General features: G+C 35.7%; 3 protein-coding genes across 3 annotated transcripts; all 3 read right to left on the bottom strand.

The window, feature by feature from the left end:
* Positions 1-561: 561 nt before the first annotated feature.
* On the bottom strand, positions 562-3,063 carry EAF01_000883 (uncharacterized protein; the record flags this gene model as incomplete). The annotated part of the gene is made up of 2 exons (XM_038909133.1): positions 562-2,919; positions 3,049-3,063. The coding sequence occupies 2 exons, from the start codon at positions 3,061-3,063 to the stop codon at positions 562-564; spliced, it is 2,373 nt and encodes a 790-aa protein (XP_038776039.1).
* Positions 3,064-4,376: 1,313 nt separating this feature from the next.
* EAF01_000882 (uncharacterized protein) lies at positions 4,377-7,930 on the bottom strand. The gene is made up of 3 exons (XM_038909132.1): positions 6,966-7,930; positions 6,594-6,822; positions 4,377-6,529 (listed from the first exon to the last, which is right to left on the bottom strand). The coding sequence occupies exons 2-3, from the start codon at positions 6,787-6,789 to the stop codon at positions 4,938-4,940; spliced, it is 1,788 nt and encodes a 595-aa protein (XP_038776038.1). The 5' UTR covers positions 6,790-6,822; positions 6,966-7,930; the 3' UTR covers positions 4,377-4,937.
* Positions 7,931-20,723: 12,793 nt separating this feature from the next.
* On the bottom strand, positions 20,724-21,536 carry EAF01_000881 (uncharacterized protein; the record flags this gene model as incomplete). The annotated part of the gene is made up of 1 exon (XM_038909131.1): positions 20,724-21,536. One exon carries the CDS (start codon positions 21,534-21,536, stop codon positions 20,724-20,726), a length of 813 nt encoding a protein of 270 aa, XP_038776037.1.
* Between the last annotated feature and the right edge of the window lie 667 nt (positions 21,537-22,203).

Raw genomic sequence — 22,203 nt, 5'->3', positions numbered from 1 at the left:
GGACAATGAATTCCTTTGGAAAAAGAAAAATTGCCAGGTATTCCATCCCACCCCATCCCATTCCATGTCATCCCTTCCCTTTCCAGCCCAACCTTCCATCCTCCCTTTCCTCGAATTAGTCGCCTGTGAAGTTCATATACATCAAAATGCCCAATGAAAAAAACAAAAATGCTCGCTCAAATCGCCTAATCGCTTTTGACTATCGTGCTATGCTATGTAAATGCAATGAAGCCCTCGCCAATGGGCAAAATTAGACAGACGCCTTTGTCATTCATATAATTCATAAAGAGAGTCAGGAAATGTAAACAAAAGAAAACTTCAAAGGAAAAAAGGGAAAATAAAATATTAAGGGGGTACTGCCGTTAGAAAGCGCAAAGAACATCGTGAATTTCGTGGGGAGATTAATACAATATCCAATCATCATGTCTGTCGTAAACTCGTAATACATTCGGGTGATGTCAAATTGGTGATCTTGTTGGGGTGGGGGTATATTCCTCGCGTGGTTTGTATGTAGGTCGTTGGTTATGTGTGGTGGTTATAAGTTGAGGATGGGAGAGTCGACTAGAAGATTTCGAGATCGTCGGGCCAGTCTCCGGGTTCTTGGCTTGGTTGCTTCTGTTGTGGTTTGCTTTCGTTTGTGTCGAGCATCTCACCACTAGGAAGTCGGACATGTTGAGGGATTCTGGGAACAGGAGGGACTCCGTAAGAAGTATGTGGTAGAATGGTTCCTTGGTCAACACTGTCAACCTCAGGTTGGGATTGTGAAGATAGAGCTCTTCTCGTCTTAGTATAGCTGAGAGAATCACCGTTAGTATTTTCAGGCGAATCTTTGGGAATCCTGAGTTTTACAAGTATGCTTCTGGGTCTCTCGGTTCCGCGGCCGGGAAGAGGTTGTCGGGCTGTTGACTTATGTACACCATCGGAAACGACTCTCTTTTCGGGAGAAGATGGACCAGTGTAAGGACTCTTCTCATTAATAAACTTGCGATTTCGGCTACTCCTGACTTTCTTGAGAGGTTTGACATCAAGATCTGGACTAGAATCGGAATCTGATTCAGTTTGGGGTGTAGGTCTAAAAGACTCGTCCTTCTCAGCGCTCTTCTTCTTCGCTATGCGAGATTGTTCGGCCTTTGCTTCGAAAGAATGTCCTTCAATAAACGCTTGCTGTGAAAGAATACGTGAAGTTGTGGGCTTGACTTCAACCGCCATCTTGGCACTACTGACAGATCCGCTTCTAACAACCGTTTGAGCATTATGGACATCAGACATTTCACTATCGGACTCCGATTCGATGCTTGATAGCACGTACTCTGATCCCTCCTCCGGTACTGCAATAGGAGGCTGACTTGGTTGTACAGAACGTATCTCGCTCGTCTTGAACAAATCTGTCGGGTCGGCCAAGATATGATCCATACTGTCCTGCGTAGTAATGGCTGTTCCAATGTTGTAGAAATTCTCATTCTCATTGAAGCCTGCTGTAGGATTAACAGAACTGCTCAAAAGTCTCTCGGATGGAAGGGTTGCCAAAGCACCGGGTACGAAACGTGCTCTACCATATCGATCAGAAGAAGGAGGGACCGAGTGCGATGGCTGCTGCTGGTATGACTGCTGATACGACTGCTGATACGATCGCTGTTGTTGGAACTCAGGAGGTTGGTAGATCTGCTCATCAAGAAGTGGCTCTGCGAAAGTATCCGTTAATTGGCGACGAGCTTCTTCAAGCTTTGTCTCCAAATCACTGACACGCTTGACCAACTTCTGTTGTCTTTGAAACTCCTTTCTTGAAGGAACCTTTCTTACAGATCGAGGATCTTCTGGAAATGCGGGTCGTGACATCCACTCCCTGCTCGTCATATTCCTGAGGTTTGACATCGATGGTGTCTTGCAGTGGAAAATACTTCGAGGAGTCGACGCATCAATAGGGGCAGATATCTTAGAGCTAGGGCTGTCAATATAAAAGTCTTGAGTACTGGCATTGAGTCTACTCTGTCTCTTATCCCCCAAGGGCAAATTGTCTCGGGAATGGTATTTGTCGTTCAACTCAACTCCAGAATCATGCTTGATTCGTGGTGTTTGATCCATAGAATGCCTGACAGCATTGAAGCCTGGCTGCTGGAAAATTGCACGTTTTCGGAAGTAATTGTCTGTCTTCAATTCGTGATACATCTTTTCTGCCTTCTCCCTTTGTTCTCGTATCGCTCGTTGTTGGGGTGTTTCCTCCGGAGCCTTTTGCGCCTTTGAGAATATCTTCCAGTTGGATGGTTTGATTGACGCTGCGATCTTACTACCGAATCGAAATATGGTTGATTGTCGAGAAGTGTCGGAGTTACTTGCGAGTGAGGATTCTGCGCCCATAGATGTGTTTGAATGTAGCATAAATCCACGAGCCTTTGCCATCTTTCTACCCGGAGTCGTCTGGCCACTGTTTCCCATAAGCTCGTCCTCAATGTATCGCTCGCGAAGCTCCTCTTCATGGTAAAGGTATGGTGTCGGTGGAAGTTTACTGACTTTATCGTTCATACTACCTTCCATAAACCTCGAGGGACGAGATCTTGGGAGAGAAGGCCGACTAGGTTGGGGAGATGCGGTAGATCTTCGGCTTCTTTGACTTGTTCGACTTTGGGCGCGTGAAGAGACTCGAGACTGAGGGACAAGTGTCTCCTGTGGGACAGGCGCCGATGGTAAAGGCCAATTTTCAGAGCGGTGACGCTTCTCGTCCGGATACTCTTCATCGTTATCGAAAGCAGGTCCCAAATAACATCCGCCTTCGCCATCATTTCCTAGAATTGTCGGTCGGGCATTGCGATTACTGTACAATCTCTTCGAACCCTTCGAACCTGGTCTCGAGTCAATGGAATGCCTAGCGTCATCGAACGGACTCTCGCCCATGGGATGATCCATTGACTGGCGGCGAGGAGTCTGACAAAGGAGAATATTAGTAACTGTTATACCTCAAGCATTTCATTATGATTTCCCTCGGGACTCGGAAAGGTGCATGTAATCAATTGAGTTTGAAATATGGATCTGGGGTTCTTGTTGAAAACTAACCTTGTAACTCGCCATTGCCAATCTTCAAGTACGGATATTTAACACGGTGACATTGACGCGCTCAAATGCAGGCAATTGTATGTCGAACTCTACGCAAGAAGAGAGAGGAGAACGGAGGAGGACGAAGACGAAGACGAGGACGAGGACGAGGACGAGAAGGGTCGCAAAGAAGAAAGAAGATCGAAAACGAGAGCTGAAATTGAGATGGGAAAATAAAGGTGATCAGTATGATTTTGAATATGCAACTCTATTTCCAGATAGCTCGAATAGCGTATCAGAATGTCTTACAAGTCTTCCCAATCCTCGAAGGATTTCGCGTGTTTCCTTTTTCTTGTTGATATCAACGTGCAGGTTGCATACAAAAAATGGGGAGAGATAAAATTAGTCTCACCGCTGCATGAACACGCAGGAAACACGTTGTTGAGTTGAGTCAAGAAGGGGAAGGTCGAGTTCAAGTTGGAGTTTTGACTCTCCTTTGAGTAGAAAGTAAACAAAAAAAGTGAGTGGCTAAGGTTAGGAGGTACCTGCAACCTAGTAACCTAGGCAATTTACTAGTATGACAATAAACCGAAGAACCGTTGCCAAGCAATTAGTTTATACACAGATGGTTATGTATACGCGGTCGATCCCAGCCATTCAATTCTACGCGCTTGTAGTTATACATTGATACTATCCATCGAGAGACTTGGGTAAGTAGGAGGTATAACTTTGATGGCAAATTTAAGCATTTCTTCACCAGTTTAATTCACTCATCATTTCACAGTTGATGTTAGCCATTGGCTATTAGCTGTTAGCCATTAGCTGTTAGTCGCTAGCCGTTAATTGCTACTGTAACCTTCTAGCTGCTATCTACCGTACACAATAATACCTGTCAATCATGAACTTTGAACTACTAGCTATTCTTCTAGAGTCAAAAACATGCAAACACAGCATCAATACCGTCATGTGTTAGACAGATACACATCTAGTCTCTGAGAAAATATCAAAAGCTAACCCTAATCGTTCATACCAACCACCAAATAGCCATCTTCCACGTTGTCAATTTCCTCGATGATCTCCTGCAGGCCATTGTTTATATGCCTAAGTGCGCATGTCGAGCATTAGTTAATTATTAGCCGTACTAGATAAACTGTACCTGCATCGTATCTACAGTAACGGCCTCAGCCCTGAAATCCACGGGACCAGCTCATCTATGGCCGGAAATTTTGAGGGGAGGGTGAGGGAGAGTGAATCCAGTCCTATATCCTTAAAATAGAAGATGTTTTAGGTTATATGTTCACAGATTATATGATACTTGACCATTTTTACTCTAGTGTTCATTCTATAAAGATCTCCAATGTTAATCTATTCATTTCATATAGGTGGGTATGTACATAGGTAGGTATTCAGCTCTAAGCAATCCCATTCCATTCCGTTTCATTCCATCCATTTCATTCAGAAAAGGAGTCTGCTTCTTTCATCTTCATTTTCGAGCCAATAAATTACAGGATTATTTTCTCAGCCCGCTACACTCCTCATCTCATTCATCCAATGCAAATTTCCCACGTGTGCTCAAAGTATCAACAAAAGAAATACAACGGTATCAGAAAGTCAATGCTTTCCACCATCTAGATATCATAAGGAGAAATGCCATGCATGCTTTTCCAGAAGCGTGCGAAAAAACGCGTAAACAAAGCCACCGCGAATCGTATAGAAAAAGAGTTGTGAAAGGTTGGAGGTAGATAAACCCATCAAATTAGTATCGTAAAAATCTGCTTCAGAATCGTATATTGAAAAAATGGCGAAAAAAAAGTTCAAGGGGTGTAGAGGAAAATTCAATCCGACGCCTTTTCTATATATAATAAATGTGACTGACGAATTTGCTGAAAACTTTTTGAGCTTGGTGCAGTTTAGTTGAGACCGGGGGCGGGTTTCTGGTGGATGTTGCCATCGGCTCGTCTATAAATCATGTTCTGTCTGAATCTTTCTTCCTCTTCGTCTTCTGCAGAAATAGCACTTGGTCGTCTACCATTGTATAATGATTCAGTAGGAGTACTGAAAACATCACTGAAGCTTCTCTTATTAGCTGATTTTGGTGGCTCCGCCTCGATGGGAGCAAATTGACTGTAAGACCCAGATCTCTCGAACTTGTTATAGTTGTGGCTTGATATTGGCGCTGAGTTTTGCGTCCCACGTGAAATGGTCGTGACCGAGGCAAGAGGAGACATGGCTGTAGACTGCTCACCTCTCAGTGGTGCAAGGGCGACAGAATCCTGATAGCTGGTTGGGTATGCAGAAGCAGGATTGCGGCTATAAGGAGGCTCCATTGATTGTTGATTATAAGCTGGATTCTGAACAGCAGGGGCGATGGGTTGGGGGCCTTGGGATGCAGCTGGGATTTGATATCCAAAAGACATTCTTCGGTAGTCTTGTTCATACGATTGCTGTTGAGGGGGATTTGTGGGAGGACGGAATTGGCTATACGAAGATCGCCTCTCATCAAATCTAGTAGGTGCAGGAGGTGGACCTTGGGGAGGTTGCTGACGAAATTGTGTCGATGAGCCTTGATTAGAATGAGTAGCTGGCATTTGCTGTGAATAGGATGAGGGTGGAGGCGGAGGTGGATGCGGAGGTTGGATACTCGGAGCAGCGGCGTAGCCAGGTCCATTCGGTATCCAGCCAAGCTGGGCGCCACCCGGAAGAGGGGCGTTGGGTGTCGATGGAGAAATTGATGGCGTACGAAATGGGGTAGTTACAACAGGCGAATGATATGGTGAGATTTCTCCTGATCCACGTCTCTGTTGTGGATCCTCATGAACACTTGCACTCAGTGCTCTTTGCCTCGCAGCTTGGATGGTGTAATCAAATGGTGGAGATGTAGCTCTTCCCTGCTGGTATTCATCCTCTTTTTCACCAAAATCGCCTCCAGGCTTTGTATCTCTTCTTCGCATCCTCACGTCACGTCTAATACGAACTCGGCAACCTTGTTCCGCAACAGTTCTGCTCAAATCAGTGCTTTCGGAAAGACCAGGAAATTTCTTTGCGCTGTATACAGTGAATTGGTCAGATTTAAGCTCCATGCGCCAATCAAAAGACGATTCCGCAGCGGACGCAGCGCTCGACATCTTTCGCATGCTTGTTTCGTTCGAAGTTTCAATGTCAGTATCCTTATCCTCTTTTGTTTCCTCGTAGAGATTGAAGCTCAACTTGTATTGGCCCTCGTGTCGAACAGATAAATCAGGGAAAATGAAATATCCAGCTTCATTAGGTCTGTCCAAGTAGGCCATTCCAGACACTGGCATGCCCGTCAAAACGGGTGCTTGAGGAGCCGAAGTTTGTACACGACCTTGGGCAATATTCCGAGCTACCTCCAAAGTTGCGAAGAGGAAGAAGTTTGCATTGTAGTGGAACGTTATCTCCTTCTCTTGTCGTGGATCGGTTTCGTCGTAAATGCGAAGTTGAACGACGGGAGGAGGGTCGACTGGGCGTCGATCGGCAGATGCTAAGAACGATATCAGTCTCCGCAACAATTATTTGGCCCCTTCACTGAAAGAAGCCCAACATACATTTTGCTCCCGAGCCACAAGCTCTCGCACGCTCAGGTTGTTGAATCACAGTCAACGTATATTTCAGTTTCCTTCCTCCTTTGGTTGTCCTCGTAATTATTTCAGGCATGCTTTTGGGACCTATGGACGCAGCCATATTGGAGTCCACACTCCCTCTAAAATGATTTGAAGCGATAGAAATGTTTCGTTCAGCCATTGTTACCGACTTTCAACCAAATTATAATAAATGCTATACTCTCGTCGTTAGCCTTGAGCCATTAAGCTTCCAGTGACCGGGAAGTTAATTCTTGGTCCCGACACCCAGGTTAATGGGTACAGTATCGGAAGGTTAAGGTAAGGAAGCGACCATGCGTGATCGAGTCAAATGCGTACCTAGATATTTATGTTTCAAACTTCTGCTGGATATATGAGGCTTGAATTAATCGTAAGAACTGTTGTCAGTTCCGAAGTTACCAGACGAAAAAATGAATTGTTTTTCTCAAATGATTTCTATGTGGAAAGGATGTTGAGATCGGAATGGCCGTGTTGATGGTTGGCTACCATCCAACATAAGCTGGAAAGCTTGGGAACGCTGAGGTTGGTAGGATGGTAAGGATGGTAATCTGCTAGTGTTCCCGATGATTCGAAACGGAGTACAGGTATGAAGATCAGTAAGTATGTCGACAAAGATGTGCTGTACTTTCTGACTACCTCTGCTCAATCACTTCATACCATTGCCTGTGGAGTCGTCGACGAGTGAGTGGTGTCGAGTGAAGTCGAGTGAAGTCGAGTGAGTGGTGTCGAGTTTTCGAGGTCGAAGAAGGGATCCCGCAGTCGAGAATTAAGTGCCTATCTTAGTATCTTCTGCACGACAAAGATAATAGTAAGGAATTGCTGGGTAATCCCAATCACAATCCTGGCCCATTCGAGTTCCACTTCCAGTTCCAGTGTCTATTATTCTCGGTCCACAAGCAGGGCCCATTAATCAATCGAAAGGGAGGAGAAATAGCTGTGCCCTGTTGCTTGTACGATCCCCAGGAATTTTAGTTCATTTGTTAGCACCCAAGAGACCAATCCAAAGGGCCCGAGTGTATTCCAGTCTGCCACTACCAGAGCATTGAGGGCAGTGATCTTGGTTGCCCGCTTTTAGCGTGGTAATGTAATGTAAGACTTAATACACTCTCACACCTGGCCAGTGAGTAACACATCGAGCACTGTATGATTGATGTAGGACTATCCAAATAAAGCTTCCAAAGGTCGTGTTCAGCAGGATGGAAAGGTTGGATCGTAAAATGACTGGTTGACGACCTGCCACTGGCGCACATATCGATACATACTCCGTGCTCCGTCTCTACAAATACATACTTGAGTACTTACTTCAACTCCATCTCAATGTTACAAGTTACAAGTCACAACCTACAACTTACCTGGGTCCTATTTCACCAATCCAGGGAAGAGGAAAATGACTGGAACTCGCCCAAGCATGCATTTGACAGGGGACTTGACAGGCTCGACAGGCTGTACGACCGGGCTTGGGTCGTTTAGGCTCTCCGATGCTCATTCCGTTACCCAGCCCGAAGGTAGTTCGCACGAAAAGTTTCTCATCTTCCCTGGCGGTACATTCTTTGCTCTGCAATGCGACGTACACCATGCTGCCACACCCGTGAATCAAAAGCAGTAATGAAAGACATTGCTATATAAAAAGAGCATGTGCACCTTTCAGTCTCTCTGAAGATACGAATACAAAGTCATTCGGTCTTTCTTGCATTGGTATCGTTCGTATCTTCAACCTTCAACGCCATTTTCGTATCTTTGGGTATGAAACTTCTTGTCTTTCCAAAATCTCCTTCCTTTTTCGCCCACTCCAGCATTTTGTGTCTCAGCCGAGATCGATGCTCATTGGTTTGATGATGCGAGTAGCGTAGATTTGGTGCTGCGGGTATTTAGATTGACGGCTACACGGCCTGGTCGATGGTCAGTGAATCCACTACATCAAACCTTGTTCGAGGATAGGAAATCTGGTTGACGGTAATAGTAATAACACCCCCATAATAATGATCATGATAATAATAACAATTACAATAAGAATAAGAATAACAATTTGGACAAATCTCAGGCTCTCAGCGGCGGATGCGGCTGCATGTGTGGGAACCGAGACCAGGAAAATATTACCCAAAATAAGTTGAGGAGAATGAAGGGGTATCGCATAAGCCGTGCATCAGCATTTCGTCTAAACGTCTGCATTTCTTGGGAAACGACGTTTAGATCTCGACGCATTTCCGATTAGCTTGGTTCCGGAGTGTCAAAAGGTTAAGCTTTCATCCTAAGCAAGATAGAGTTCAGCATTCGTTTTTGTTTTCTTTCAATCGAATTACTCGTTGCTTCATGCTTGCGCTGCTTACTCGTTGCTTACTCTTGATTGGGTGCCGTCAAGTCTCGATTGATGGATGATAAGTAGCATGAGTAGATCCTTCAGCTGCGTTGTATGAATACTTTTCCGAGTCCAATTACTAGGTAGGTATCTCTCTATAATTGCTTCTCTCCAAAGCCTCAATCCAATTCCTCTGTAGAACGAACTCCTTCGGTCCTTCAGAGAGCCTAATGTTCCTTACTGGCGCCCCTAGCCCGGGTGAATCAAATAAGACTCCAGTACTACTTCGTAGGTAGAGCATCATACCATCAGCTACGCGGGAGACTAGTCCCGAAAAGAAGCCGCATGCCACGGACATGTACCCCAATCCAGGCTTCGAGGAATAAAGCGGGACAGAAAATCCACAATTCCATGATCAAAAATCCGGAACCTACTTTACTCGAACCGGTATCATTCGTCTCCCTTCCGCTGGCGTCACCAATCTTCTATGCCCCGCCCGGGCAATGATCTCCATGAATCCGACCGACCAAATGAATAAAGATTTAAATGACTTGATTACGACAATTGCGACAATTACCCGTGATAATCCTTTAATTGAGATGTTATGATGACCATTCAACTTTCAAAGATGTGCACACTACATATGGAAGCTCAATCTAACGTGCAAATAATAATAATAATAATAATAATAATAATAATAATATGCCTATGGAAGCTTAATCTAATCTGCAAATGATAATATTAATAATATGCTAACATGGTTCATCAGCATGTGGGGCCATATCCCCATGTGGGCTCCTTTCACCTCAATTCACACTTTCAAAACCATATTATTCAACAATTATTGAATTAATTGATTGAAATTATTAAGATTCTAATAATCTAGAATCTATTACATTGTTTTAACAGGTTCTTACATTATACCTTGTCAATTTACATTTACTATAGTATTAACTAGAGATCTCTTTCTCATTCGAATTTATCTTATTTTGATGCTTATTATATTAAATCTGAATTTCATTCTCTTTTTGAAATATAATATTTATAGCTTTTTATTTAACAAGAACTCCTTTTTAATATAATTAAGTTTTTTTTTACATTGATATTAACTTAAAGCTTCATTTATTTTTTCAAAGTATATAATTTTTTATATCTAAAATGTTACGGAGCTACTTCTAGGGTTATGTAGAAATATCTAGAGTTCTTTTAAAATGATTTAAATTAAACTTTAAATAGGAATTCAATAAGATTATAATTAATTACAATTCTTGTAATTATAATAATAAAACTAATAATTATTCTTAAATACAAAGCTTTACATTATAATAAAACCTATTCTCTATATAGATCTTCATTCTGAAATTAATTAATAAATCGATTAATAAGTTGATTAATAAATTGATCAGCTTTTAAGTTATACAATATTTATTCTTAGATTTTCGTTTTTCTAATTATTCTTTTATTTTGGGGCTAATTCTTTAAAGTATTATTAATTTTAGTTAGATTTATTTCTATTCTTTATTTCTATTCGTTTTAGAATATATTATTTTAGGGCTTATATTCTGTGATTTAGGTTTCCCTATAACTAATATTGATCTAAAGCCTGAGGCTTTCTAGGCTACCTAGATCCTTATAGTATTTTACAGCTGAATCTCTAGTACCTATATTACTATTATAGTCTAAATACCCACAATTTAGCCGTTATTACTAATTCATTATAACACTATCTCCTTCCTAATTTAGCATTTATCCCAAATGTTTATAATAATATATTCTCATTTTAATTAATTTTAAATGAATATAATGTTTTCTTTACTATATTTTCTATAAGAATAACTTTTATTTATAATATTCTTATTTTAGTTTATTATATTGAGCATTCTGGTATCAAAACAGATTCTTATGATTTATATATTAAATCTGATTATTATTATATTGTTAATAATAATTTATTTTTATAATATTTTAAGTGTATTTATTATAAAAAAGATTATTATTATTCAGATTTCAAAATGCTTTTTAATTACAAATCTTTAAAGTAATAGCAAGAATTATTGCGTTTGGAAGAAGAATACGTCTTTATTCAAGTATAAAAGATTAATACTCAGATTCTTTGTTTATAAAAATAATAGCAGTTTCTTTATAACCATAAAAAGGAAATAATTCATTAAGATCTTTATATATTAAAAGAACTTGACTTAGCTAAAGAAAATGAAAGATTAAAGAAAAAGAAAGCTGAGAAAGAGAAATTGGAAAAGGAAAGAACAGATATTGTAATTATGTTTACTCCTAGTGGTTTCTTTTCCTTTGATTTCTTTAATCCCTCATTATCTATATTATCGGATATTAAGATTGAAGTTTTATTAACAGATATGTTACGACGGCATCCAATATACCGCGTCACATGGTCAGGAAGTCACGTGATGGACCTAGAGGATCTAGGGGATCGAAGAATAAACATCTAGATCCATAGGATCCAGAGGATCCAGACAAGACAGAACTGTAGGTTCTGCAGAGCAGGAAGGTCTATATAAGAGAACAGATTTCATTACAATGTAGAGCTTCGTGCTCAAGAACAATCATTAGTTTCATTACTATAGTTACGAGAATTGCAACCAGTTACAACCTTATTGAATTCCTACTTGAAGTCTAGTCTAAACCACCTCGAGAGATCTCTAGCCACTTCCACGTGACCCTAGAGGCAGCTCCCGTAACAAGATATAGGTACTTCAGGTGGAATGCCTATAGTTTCTCAGAGCAGCTGAGATCCTTCTTAAATTCCCATATATTTTCTGAATATAAGTAATCCAATTATTTAATTAAATATTTAATCTTATTTCTAACATATTTACAATTTAGTATTGTTTCAATATTATATATAGCTTTTAAATTAACTAATTTGATTTTTGTAAATAGTATATTAGGCACTTCTAATAGTACTGATTTAAGTAAGGATATATGGAATATTAAATGAATATTTATTATATCTAATAATTTCAATTGATAATTAATTGTTCCTATTATCTTATTAATCTTGAATGATTTTAGTTTCCTATAGTCGAGTTTATTACTTAATCTTTTAGTTTTAATATTTTATCATAATAAATAAACTTTGTTCCCCTCTTTAAGTATAGATTCTATATTACATTTTATATTATAATAGACTACTATTTTAAAAGAAATAAATCTTAAATCAAAAATGTGCTATTTTTGTAAATCTTTTAATTATTCGACTTATATTATTATCAATTTGATATTAACTTCTTATAGTATTAATGTTTGATATACTTTAGGATTAAACTTAAAGTTAATATATATTAATATTATCTTTATAGTTTTTATTTCCGATATATTATATATAAACTATATTATAAATAATAATTCTACCCAATTGTTTTGTTAATAATTTATATAATATTTAAGATATACTTTCATTATTTAATTAATCCTTCTTATTTAATCATTTATTTATAAATAAAAAACTATCGATAACTTTCTTTTAATATCCATAAGTACTAATAAGATAGCCCAGAATTTCAAAGTAAAGAGCTTATCTCAATCCGAGATTATCTCATTTGATACTTTATATATACTTATTATAATTCTAAAAAATATATATGCTAATTGTTCAGTATTTTATATTTCTTTTGAATAATATTATATATACAAATTTAATTAGCCTATCTACTATATTAAGTATTATATTATATTCAACTCCTATAATAAAATCTTTTAAAAATAGTAATTTAATTATAAAGTTCTATATAATAAATTTCTATAGCTGAAAAAACATATCTAGAATCTAGAGCTAACTATATGAAATATATTATAATAATTTGTTTTATATATAAATATCACAATTTTCAACAACTTTTTCAATTATCATTCTTATTCATAAAAAATAACTAATTTTCCAAATTCTTACAAATGTTTTTACAATTTTTTGATATTCATATACCAATAATTCATATTATTTTATCACAAATTCCTTAAATATTTGATTTAAAATATATACTTTCCCATAAAAATATATAATTTCGTTTTTTATTATAAATCTTGATTCTATTATCTTATATATACATATAGTTATAGTATTCTTATCGTAATATGATTGAATTTGATTTCTGAGATGATTATCTTCCAATATATAAGTAACTGTAAGTTATAATATATTGTAAATTAATAATTCACCTTCTTTCTTAAATATTGCATATAATTCATACAATTTATTTTCTTGATATTCTAGTTTTTAATTAAAAATATTAACTTTAGTATTTTCTAATTCTTTAATATATAAAATCTTAAAATTATAATTAATCATAATCTCTAATTATCTGATCTATTATCTATTTAATTGTTTTATTATAATAAAATAAATCAAGTTTTTATAATTTATATATATCTATACTAAATATTTTAATTCTTTTAAATAAACTCATTATTCTCTAAATATATTAACTATTGCCAGTAATTCTTTATTATATATTTTATAATTTAATTCGATTAATAATAGTTTTTAAAAATAAAATACAATTAATTATTATTTCTTATTCTAACCTAGTTAGCTCAAAACTATGCCTATAGCAAAATCTAAGGAATCCGTTTTCATTATGATTTACTTTTCAAGATCGAATATTAATAATATTGGCTCCTCGGCCACTATCTGCTTGAGCATTTAGAAGGACTTTTACGCCTTGACAATTCATTCGAAACTTTCTTGATCTTTTCTAATTAATATAATTAAAAGTATAATAATCCTTAAATAATCCTTAATAAATCTTCAATAGAAATTAATAAATCCTAAAAATGATTATATTTCCTTAATTATAATTAGCTATTTTCATTTAAATACTGCTTTAACCTTATCTTTACTTATCTTAAGCCTTTAACTTAATATAATAAATTCTAGAAATTCTGTTTTTATAATATAAAATTCATATTTGCTTGATTTATATAGTAAATCAATTTTAACTAAACTTTCAAGAATATTATTGATATCTTTAATATATTAGATTTTATTATTTTAATATATTAGAATATTATTCAAATAGTATATATAATAGATATTTAAATATTATAACAATATATTATTTATAAATCTTATAAAAATAGCTAATATATTAGTTAGTCTAAAGGGTATAATTTAATATTTATATAGTCTATATTTTATTTTAAAAGCAGTTTTTTAACCTTCCTTTATTCCAATTAAATAATATTCATTTTGTAAATCCATCTTAATAAATATTATTACTCTGTTTAGTCAATCTTTTAATTCTATAGTTAATAGAAGTAGGTATTAATCTTTCTTTATAAATGTATTGAGCTTTTTGTAGTTTATAACTAATCTCTTAATATTATTTTTCTTGAGTATTTACATAGTTGGATTTGTTATTTAAAATGTGAATTCTTTAATTCATTCCTTGGTCAAATTGTTGTCAATATATTCTTTAAGTATTTTTAGCTTATTAACTAATATTAAATAAATTGAGATGTATATAGACATCTTGTCTTCCTCCAATATTATTTTATAATCCTATAGCTTATGTTCTGGTAAAACCTCATGAATTCCTAATTCTTTAAAAACATATTCGTATTTCTTATACTAGTCTGATATTATAAGCTTCTTTATCTTAATTACAATTTCCTGCTATATCATTAGCTTTTATATTTGTAAAGGAGGTATACTAGTCTTCGTTCTTAATAAAGAACTTTGAACTAGGTATTCTATATTGCTAGTGTTTTTCACATTCAATTCTCCTTGATGTATATTATATTTCGCAGATACCTTGAATATATCGTTATAATTGTTCTTATACTAATCAAATATTATTGTTCCGTATAATCAATCTATTCTAGAATTATGTATCTTCAACTATAATATTCTTAAGATGATCTATTGTTGGCCTAATAGTATAATATTAAGTTATATAATCTTTGAATATTAGGTTATATTTATTTATACTAATTACATTTCTTGTAAAACATTTTTATTAGATTCTATTAGCTGTTTATTAATTAATTGTAATTAATAAGAGTTTTATTTCCTTTGAAATAAAACTTCTAAGTACTTTGTAGTTTTTAATACAATAAAATTTTCTATAGCCCTTAAATCTATTATGGCTTGTTATATTTATTCATTTATTTTGATTTTGTAATATATTTGTTCTATTTATTCTGTAATATTTAGTTATAATATAATTTGCTTATTCCTGTTATTCTGAATAATTTTATTGGTAAATATTATATGTTAAAGCTCTTTTTTTTTTAGATAGATAGTGCTTATTTCTAATCTAACTCTATCATTAAATAGATTCTTTTATAAAGTATATTAATAATTTCCTTAAATGATTTTCATTATTATATTTATAACTGATAGTGATATTATAGTTTAAATCTAAACCTAATGTTCTTCTCCTACTTTCTATATAAAAATAAAACCTGATTCTCATTTTCTTTAGATGTATAGTAATAAAACACTTCCTATAGCTCTCTTTTATCTAATTATTAAAGATGATTGATAATAATCCTTTCTATGAATAATATATTTATAATAATTCTAAACTATAGAATTTAATACTAATTAATATATCAAACCTTATACAATTCGCTCTTTTCAGTATTTATTACACTAAGGTTCTTATTCATAGTTCTTTTGTTTATATCTTTAAATTTCCAGATGTAATAGTTTTATTAATTAATTTTCTGAATAAATTATAATTCTTTTAATTGTAGGTCTTTGTTTACTCATAAGAGGTACTCGATCTTTTCTTTTTCTTTAAACTCTTCTTTATAGATTAATGGTGATGTGGCTAACCCTATTATACTAACAATATATAATTATGGTGTAAAAGTGATATTAAATTAGTCCTTATCAAACTTATTCTTAAAATTGCCCTTCTTATCCTCTGTTTTTTTGCTTCAGTATTCTGCTGCTTGATACTCTGCTTTCCCATATTCAAAGCATAAGTTATTTTCTTATTTTTATTTCTTTTCTAAACTATTATTTTCATTTTTGTAATGTATAATATCGAGTTCTATAAGATCTTTATATCTCTATGAATTGTAATATAGTTTACCCTTATTCTTATAATAATACCCTTACTTTTAATTTCCCTAGGATTTATATAATCTTTAACTTTGTCGATATTAATAAAGATAATTATCTAATTCAATAAAGTTCTAGATTAGATTGTTCAAATTTATACTCTTAATAAATCTTTCTAATTCCAGTCTGACTTCTAATTTGAATTCTTTATAATAATAATTTATAATAGTAATTTCGTTCTACTTAATTGTTTCTACATATCTTCAGAATTTTGTAGCATATTTTAATACTAATCCTGTCTATTTGAAATTAAAGATTTTATTTTCCACTATCTTTAGCTTATTGGAATTCTTAAAGATTCTATAAATCTTTATTTTAAATTCTTCAAAATTGTTGAAGATTATTCGAATAGATTATATATAATCTTAATTGTTATACTCGAAATAATCTCGTAAATATGGTTGAATCTATTTATTTGCTTCTTCTTTAAAATAGAATGTAGTTCATATGCTCTTGAATTTTATGGCTATAAACTTGTCCTTATTGAATCGAAAATAGATTTTTAATTATAAAAGGAAAATATCGAATTTCTATTGATTACTTTAATATTTATCTAATAGGGTAATCTTAAAGATTTTATTAATAATAATCTTCTATAAAGTATTAATTATTTCAATATTATTAGTGTTTACTATTAATATAAATTAATTTATAATAATATTTCTGATTGTTATATTTTAGTAATAGGTTATTGAATTATATAATATTTATCCTTAAACTCTTATTTTTCTAATTATTCTTTTATCCTAGAACTAATTTCCTAAAGTATTATTAATTTTAATTAAATTTATTTCCGTTTTTTATTTCTATTTCTTTTAGGATATATTATTCTAGGGCTTATATTCTATAATTTAGATTTCCCTATAATTAATATTAATCTAGAGCCTGAAGCTTTTTGGGCTGCTTAGACCCCTATAATATCTTACAACTAAATCTTCAGTACCTACATTACTATTATAACCTAAATGCCCATGATTCAGCCGCTGTTACTAATCCGTTGTAACATAAAAGTATATTCTTATATACTAATTTCTTTATATCTTTAATTAAAACCAAAATACTATTAAATATAAGTAAAAGTGAGCTTAAATAATAATAAGATATTCTAGATTTAATTAATATTAATTAAGAAAAAGCTTTTATAGAATTAGAAGAAGTTTTAAAGATTTAAAGATTTAAATCGAAAAGAAGAGAAATAAGCATATAAATTCAAATATTTAATTTAGAAAATATTATTTCAAAATTAAATAAAACTAATCCTACTCTTCTAAATCCGAATTTTATGTTTTAGAATATAATTAACTATTAATATATAATTTTAAAAGTTATAAAGAATTCAATTTTCGAAATATAATTAATACATACAATTAACTATATCTTTCATCTTTTTATATTTAAATATAAAATCTTTCGAATTTATATTAATTATATATTAAAAAATAGCTTATTCTTTTAATGTTATAAAATTATAAATTACTTATTAAATTTAATATAAAACATAAAACTATTTATTCTATACTAAATTATTATATATAATATATTATAAAGTTTAATAATCTTTTATAAACTTAATTTTTTATCTTTTTAAATAGCCTCAACAATCAAGAATAATCGAGCTTTTTTATTATTAGTTTTCATAATAATTGATTAATATATTACATATTGAATTAAAGAAATATAAATTGAGGTGAAAGTGACGTTATGCCTATGTGATAGATATCGTCTTATAGTCCTCCGCAATATCCACCCGAGCCACCTACTCCGAAGTCCGTCCAAATCAGACTTCATCCACCTAAAAGAGTAGGTTTCGGGTCCTTGAATTCCAGCCGTTTGGTAAATTGCATAATGCCGAATCTTGATGCTGATCAACACCGGCCAGCACTTGCGATACCTACCTACCTACGCTTAACGACCTACATAACATCAGGATGGGGCTTCACACGCTTATATAGCACCCTATCCCAACATGCCCATTCCAATATGTTATCCCGTGTGTGGGGGATAAAAAGCAAAGAAAATAAAGACAGGCAAGCTTTTTGATCCATGTTCCATTGGTCTGGGAAGAAATGAATGGCTTGATCACCAAATGGTCTGAGAAAAAAGGAATCTACGGAGTCGCTTTGGTGTTTCATGGATGAAGGATCTTTCTTAATCAGTCGAGACGGGCAAAGAGGTTGGGGTAACACAGCCGTTTAAAATCATAGTTATTCCCGACAGACACATACAAAATACAAAATGTACACTTTACCCGGTATCGACCCGATTCAAATGGACGGAACATATTTTTCCATCACATCACGTCACAATATCAATTAGCCAATTAACCAATCTCTGACTCTTCATTTTCGACTCAAAAAGATGCTCGCCAAGTGCAACATGTGCTGTAAAGATTGAACTGAACTTATTGGATTTCTCCCCCTGAGATCCCAGCCTCGCTCAGAAGCTGGCATGGCGTTCTCGCTGCCGGCCAACCCATCATCGGAACCTGTCAACGCAGTGCAGATATTTTCTTTGGGATGTTGGATCACATTCCAGTCCTACCTCGTTACCAAAATAGTGCACGTTCATCCCATTGGCTCATATTCTGGAAACCGCAGCGGAGCAGGTAACACGCCACCATGGACCGACCATCCACCATGGTGGGGGGAAAGTGTCTCGGGAGCTTTTCTTTTTGTGCAGTGTGCGAGAGGCTTGATCCTCCAATAACATATGGCTGAAAGCGCCTGGCCCGCTTGTGTTGCATGCATACGAGACCGGGGTTCCCAAATATATCTCATAGCACTCCGTCTCGCTTTTGGATGAACGCCACTCGAATGCATATCACGAGTGTCTTTCTCTGCATTTAGGTGTGGTGGTATCGAGCCAGAAGCTGGCTTTTCTGGGAGCAGTCTGTGCGACTCATTGTCTTTTTGGTCGGCCGGTAAAAGTTTCCAGCATGACCCATTCATTGATCAATATCACAAAACCCTAGTCGCAGATTGCACGGGTGGTTCAGATCTAACCAAGATCGCCAACTGCCGTTCTCGTCATTTACCTTCATTCATATACTGCTCATCTGATTTGCTTCGCATGCCCTGGGTCAACTGTACTGTTCACAGGGCTGCATTATTCTTGCTGGTATCTGGAAGAACCCATGTATCTTATCACCAGATATTATATGTTTACATCGATTTAATAAATAAATTTCGCTTTGAAAGGTTTACCCCTCGGAGCGAGAATAGCGAATCGAGTTTACCAAAAATCGATATGGCCTGGCGAGAATCAATCATTTGCTGAAACCGCTAAGCGCCTTTATCTATCTAGGGTGGGCTTACCAGCTGCTCGAAATTTCAAGTTGGTAGCCATGGTACATCTTGAGTACATCCATAAGCGTCACATATCGTACGTTTATAATACAATTGAGTTTCACAACTACCAACTGTGTCACCAAAAGATGGTTGGTGTGGAAGCTGAGTTCTTGTTGGCACATTGAACCATCAAAGAACGTGCCGTATCATTTGACCCTTCCATTCCTCTTGATTTACATCCTTTCCATCTATCCAGGGAAAGTGAGGGTCTGTCAGTTTATTCGAGAAAAAAATCTTGTTTTTTCCACGTTCATCATGCCTATTTCCGTCGGACTTGAGAGGAAACTTTTGATCCCATACTTATGGGTATGCAAAGCAAGCCATTTCTAGCCTGCTTTGCTGTATATACCCGCCCAACCACACTCAAATACTCTACTTGCATATACATACTAACCTTAGCTAAACTCCCCTGATTGAATGCCAGAATTTGAAACCATCTTGTTTATCACCTCATGCCAAGTTGGACTTCTACTTCTATTGCTTTAATCACGTCAGACCACTTCATCTCTCAATAAGACAGATACCTGTTTAGCGAAGATTTGAAAGTCGAGATCTTCAAAACGCAATACTGAGAATCGTCATCCGAACCGAATAACATATCATATCAATCTCGGCTACAGTATTTCGGGAAATTTCGAAGCAGCCACCCGTTGGTTTTCGGGCTCGGTGCGTGTGGTCAGGAACCACACGGGTAGTCGCTGCTGATACTATGGGCACAACGTGATTGTCACTGACACTTTAGCTGGTGCACGAGTGACCAGATAAATGAAAGGCAATTTTTAGTATTTTTTTTGCCTCTTTCATCATCTAGGAATGGCTAAAACGAGGGTGATCGCGATTCTTATCGAGAAGTGGTTACAGGAAGAGATACTACAGACATTCCATTATCTTACTATTTTAGTTCAACTCGGGTATTGACGCCGAACCATTGCTTGTGTATAGTGTGCGAGGAGGATTATATCCGAATATTCACACTGCAATCGTTTAGTCTTGATTATAAAAAACCCTGGGACTTATAACTTCAATGACATCGGTAAGATTCCCATTTCTATACTGCAAGAAGGTCCATAATAGATTGATATTGACATTTCCTAACGATATTCTCAAGTCTGGATAAAAAGTCATAAGAGCAATTAAGTCGAGATGGTTCACAAGTTCATACTTCAAATGATTCATTGATGGAGTCTCCTATAAGTCAAAAGATTGGTATTATATTTATACCGCCATGGATTTCCCGCCATTAACCGTAAAATTCCTTTGCCTTCACTATCAGATACGATCATTTCTCATTCCTTGCCTCAAGCAAGTTACTGCAGAAATGTTCCCACTCAACTTTCACCACCACTCATTTCTCTCTTCATTGCCTGCCTGACCATATCTCCACAAAGTTTTGCCGTCGGATTCGCACTCACTGCTAGTGCCTTTGCAATCTCATTCCCATACCTTCCACCCGTCATGAAATCTCTTGATGCTGCCTCTTCAAAGTCTATCGTCTTCCAGTTCGCCTCCCTTCTCCTTTCATCAATTCTCACACTCGAGTCAGCGTCAGAGGAAAGCTGTTTAGCTGATAGATGATATAAAGCACCTCGTTGTGTTAAGGCTTGGGAGAGTGTCTTTGCTGCTTGAGGGGATATGGATGCCCAAGGCGTCTTTGGAGCCAACAGGGAAATTGCTTTATCAAGATCTGATAATGCGTTGAATGACGCAAGTTTTATGGTATGTTCAGATGCTTCTGTATCCAAAGGTTCGTTTACATCAGTTCCAGATCCTTTGCTAGAGGATGTTTTCACCAACATTAAATCGCCATAAATTCGTCGTAGTGCTTGTGCTCTATTATTCCTCGCACTGGCATAATTAGGATTTTCTTCAATCAAATCATTCAAGCTCTGGAGGCAATCGTGATATTGAGATAGAGGCGAATTTTCAGTTAAAGGTTTCAACCCGGCCATCTGAAGTTCTACATCTTGCATCAAGAGAATAATATCTCGTTCTCGTTGCGCAATTTCTTGATATGTAAAAACGTCAATGATATGCGGGTCTTTGGGAAGCGAATCATCGATAAGGAGGGGATGCGAAGGACCTGATTCTGGATCCTTTATTTTCTCGAGAACTTCGAGGTCGTGTCTGGTAAGTGTTGTCATTTTTGGAAGGAATCTGTATCTATCTAGGTTGTGATTTGGTAAGATTTTTCAGACATTCAAAGAATTATTAATGATGAACGCAACCCCAAACTTGAAGATTTCAATTAATTAAGATCATGAAACGCAGAGGTATTCGGCACAACCAAAACGTGACTACGGTAGTGTGGTACAGTGAAACCATCGCAATTCCGCGCAATGACTAAGCGAATAAGCGACATTTAAGCCGAACACAGCCGTTTGTAAACCGCGCGGAATGAAGGAGTATCAACCGCACTTGAAACCCTAACGACTTCCCAAAAGCAATCCTAGGTCAAAGGATGGCGATCGGTTTAATTGCTGGACGCTCATTAGTCGATGATTGTGAAGCTTAGCTGATTGATGGATTATGCGGTCACAGGATATTTTGGCATGGCTTAGTCCGCCGTATACCGAGATGTATCGTCTTCATAAGAAGAGGAGCGGTTGGCAGTCCCAAGTTCCTCTTCTTCACAAACATCTCTCTTTCTTCCTTTGTGAACGAATCTTGACTCTTTTGACAAACTTCTCTGCAAGCAAAGTTTGCTTTCGACAAACCATTCTGAGAATCTCCCTCTTACTTAAAGTATTGATTGCTGGTCTACTCTAAGACCTTTCTGGTTATCAATCTCACCTGCCTACGTATAGAGGA

Source organism: Botrytis porri (genome assembly GCF_014898465.1).
Source record: "Botrytis porri strain MUCL 3234 chromosome Unknown BPOR_001, whole genome shotgun sequence".
Lineage (NCBI taxonomy): Eukaryota > Fungi > Ascomycota > Leotiomycetes > Helotiales > Sclerotiniaceae > Botrytis > Botrytis porri.
This window is presented reverse-complemented; position numbering and strand designations above follow the sequence as displayed.